Below are 2,667 nucleotides of genomic sequence, written 5' to 3' on the forward strand. Positions count from 1 at the left end.
CCCTCGCCCAGACACACGCACCCACACACACACAGTGATTACACTTCAGGAGAGACAGACAAGCAGATCTGTGGAGGCTGTAAGGCCCAGACTGTCAATTAACTTTCTTACTGTGCTCCAGGAACTCTGGGATGTAGCAGTAACCGTGAGGAATCGTCTCTTTATCCGTGATCACCTGCACATCCGCCACAACCATCCCAGCGGACAGATCCTGCAAGAGACGTCACACGTGTGGTGAGACGGACATTAAAGCGCCAGCGTGTTTTTGTGTGTTACTCTTGTCTTCAGTGTTTCACTGAAGAAAGAAAGGCATGCAGTTTTGGAACGATATGAGCGTGAGCAATTGATGACAGGACAATCACTCATGAGTGAGTCGACCCTAAATTCGCGTCTTACCCTACTGTAACACAAGAAGTATCCTGCCTTGATTGCAAACCCTCGGATGAAGTTAGCGGAGGCTCCATCCTCAGTCTGACCGATCTACACACACACACACACACACACACACACACAGAGACACACACACACACACACACACACACACAGAGACACACACACACACACACACACACACACAGAGACACACACACACACACACACACACACACAGAGACACACACACACACACACACACACACACAGAGACACACACACACACACACACACACACACAGAGACACACACACACACACACACACACACACAGAGACACACACACACACACACACACACACACAGAGACACACACACACACACACACACACACACAGAGACACACACACACACACACACACACACACAGAGACACACACACACACACACACACACACACAGACACACACACACACACACTCACACACACACACGGTTAACGACATCACCGGAACTCCAGAGGCAGATGCTGATCTGACCATGTGACCGCAGGTGTGGGTGGTTGTCATGGTTACCAGGGTGAAGTGACCAGGGCAGGCGCTGCTGTTAGACGCCCAGGCCGCTGCAGTGATGGGCCTGCAGGGGGCGCCAGACGACTCGAACACAGGCATCTACAGACAGACAGATCGTGAGGATTCATCACTGATCACCTTCACAGCTCCGCACAGCGCTCACGGTCACAGCAACAGGAGCAGATATAAAACAGCTAGACAGATGGATGGATATTCGCTTAGTTATTCATTAGTTTCAAACACACGCTATGATCAGCATTAACACCAGCTTTTACACTTTAACCTGATTATAAACCGCTTTAATGAACACGTCAGGCTGAATTCAGTACTTACAGGCTGTTGGTTATGAAGTTTTTCTCGATTCCAAACTGCGAAGCCGAACAGAACTCACTCCCGCGGTCAGAAAACCGGAAGCAGCGAAAGACTGCGACTCCCGTGATGCACTGCGGCGACGTCAGCGCGGACCGCGCATGCTCAGTGCGGGAGGGAGGTTTGCTCGCGCTTACGCTTCAGATGACTCAAAGTGATTAAGACCAATCAAGCGTCAAAATAAGCTGAAACAAGTACAAAATCAAGACATCTCGACACTTTTTTTCTTTTAGGATTATAGCGTGATTTCTAGACTTATAAAAGTCATGCAAACTCATAAAATCCAATAAATCCATGGGTATTTTAACACATCTGATCAATCTATATTTATGACAAGTTCTAGTATATTTTATCTTTATTGTGATTTTATTAATACTTCTCTTTGATAGCTATCCAGTAAGTCATGAACACATTTTTTTAAAGTCATGAGGCTTTCAAATATAGTTGTGGACAGCAAACATGTTGATAAGAACTAATCTAAACGAATGTGAACCCATCACTGGCATCTACAAACACAAGAAAATATACAGAATTGCAAAGCAAAAAAAATATTTGATATGATATTATCATAAAACACATGCAGTAGTAGGGCGTTTCTTCAGCTGGGGGCACTCTTGTGAAGTTGAATTAAAAAACTTGTTCAGAAGTCAGGTAACACAGTCTCATAGGTTTAAATAATTGGTCTAGTTTTAAGGTCTGTAAGAGGAATTGTTCATATTTTACATTTTTTCCAACCTGCAATGAACGAATGTCATTTCCGCCACATCTCAATATACAGCTGTTATTTAGAAACAGAATAACTTATGCCACTCAAGAGTTGTCTAAGATCATTTTTGTAGCTAGTTTTAGCAGTTTTTCCACAATGTACAATAATTATAGATCTGTCACGGAGATAAATGAACTGCCCCGAGCACCAAAGGCTGAACTGTACACCTGTCACTCTCTCAAATGTAATATCGGTTTGGGTAAGAGCTTATTAGAAAATAAATACCGTGACTCTTTATATTAAGTAGAGCACGAGCTCATAAATTGTGGATACATTTTTTATGTGTGATGAGAACTTTTTAAATATTTCTTAAAATGTGTGAGGTGATGGAAATGACAACGAGTTAACGTGAATGTAGAGATATTTATTAGAACAATTCTTAAACTCATCACACTCATTAAACTCAACCACACCTGTTTGTAGTGTGTTTTAACTGATTTGTCTCACAGATGAACGGTTACCGTGCATACTGTAAATAACCGACACGACTGATGGCCAGGCAGAAATATAAGCAATAAATGATGCATCAAAATTTCAACATTGTGAGATAATCATGAGGCTATATAATTGTGAGAGTTTGATACTGAA

The 2,667-nt window shown here is 42.8% G+C and overlaps 1 protein-coding gene across 2 annotated transcripts in view; it reads right to left on the reverse strand.

Annotated features, from left to right (window-relative positions):
- LOC107560609 (multivesicular body subunit 12A-like) overlaps window positions 1–2,667 on the reverse strand; it is a 6,786-nt gene that overhangs the window by 3,276 nt on the left and 843 nt on the right. The window contains exons 1-4 of one of the 2 annotated variants that reach the window (XM_016244837.1): window positions 1,278–1,439; window positions 948–1,043; window positions 397–480; window positions 112–211 (exon numbers count right to left, since the gene is read on the reverse strand). In XM_016244837.1, the coding sequence (XP_016100323.1) occupies window positions 112–211; window positions 397–480; window positions 948–1,043 (280 nt within the window). In that variant the 5' untranslated portion in view covers window positions 1,278–1,439. Of the gene's footprint in view, window positions 1–111; window positions 212–396; window positions 481–947; window positions 1,044–1,277; window positions 1,440–2,667 lie in introns of those variants that run through there. The other variant, XM_016244838.1, reaches the window with a different exon arrangement.

The sequence above is a fragment of the Sinocyclocheilus grahami genome, unplaced genomic scaffold, assembly GCF_001515645.1.
Source record: "Sinocyclocheilus grahami isolate Dianchi unplaced genomic scaffold, SAMN03320097.WGS_v1.1 scaffold734.1, whole genome shotgun sequence".
NCBI lineage: Eukaryota > Metazoa > Chordata > Actinopteri > Cypriniformes > Cyprinidae > Sinocyclocheilus > Sinocyclocheilus grahami.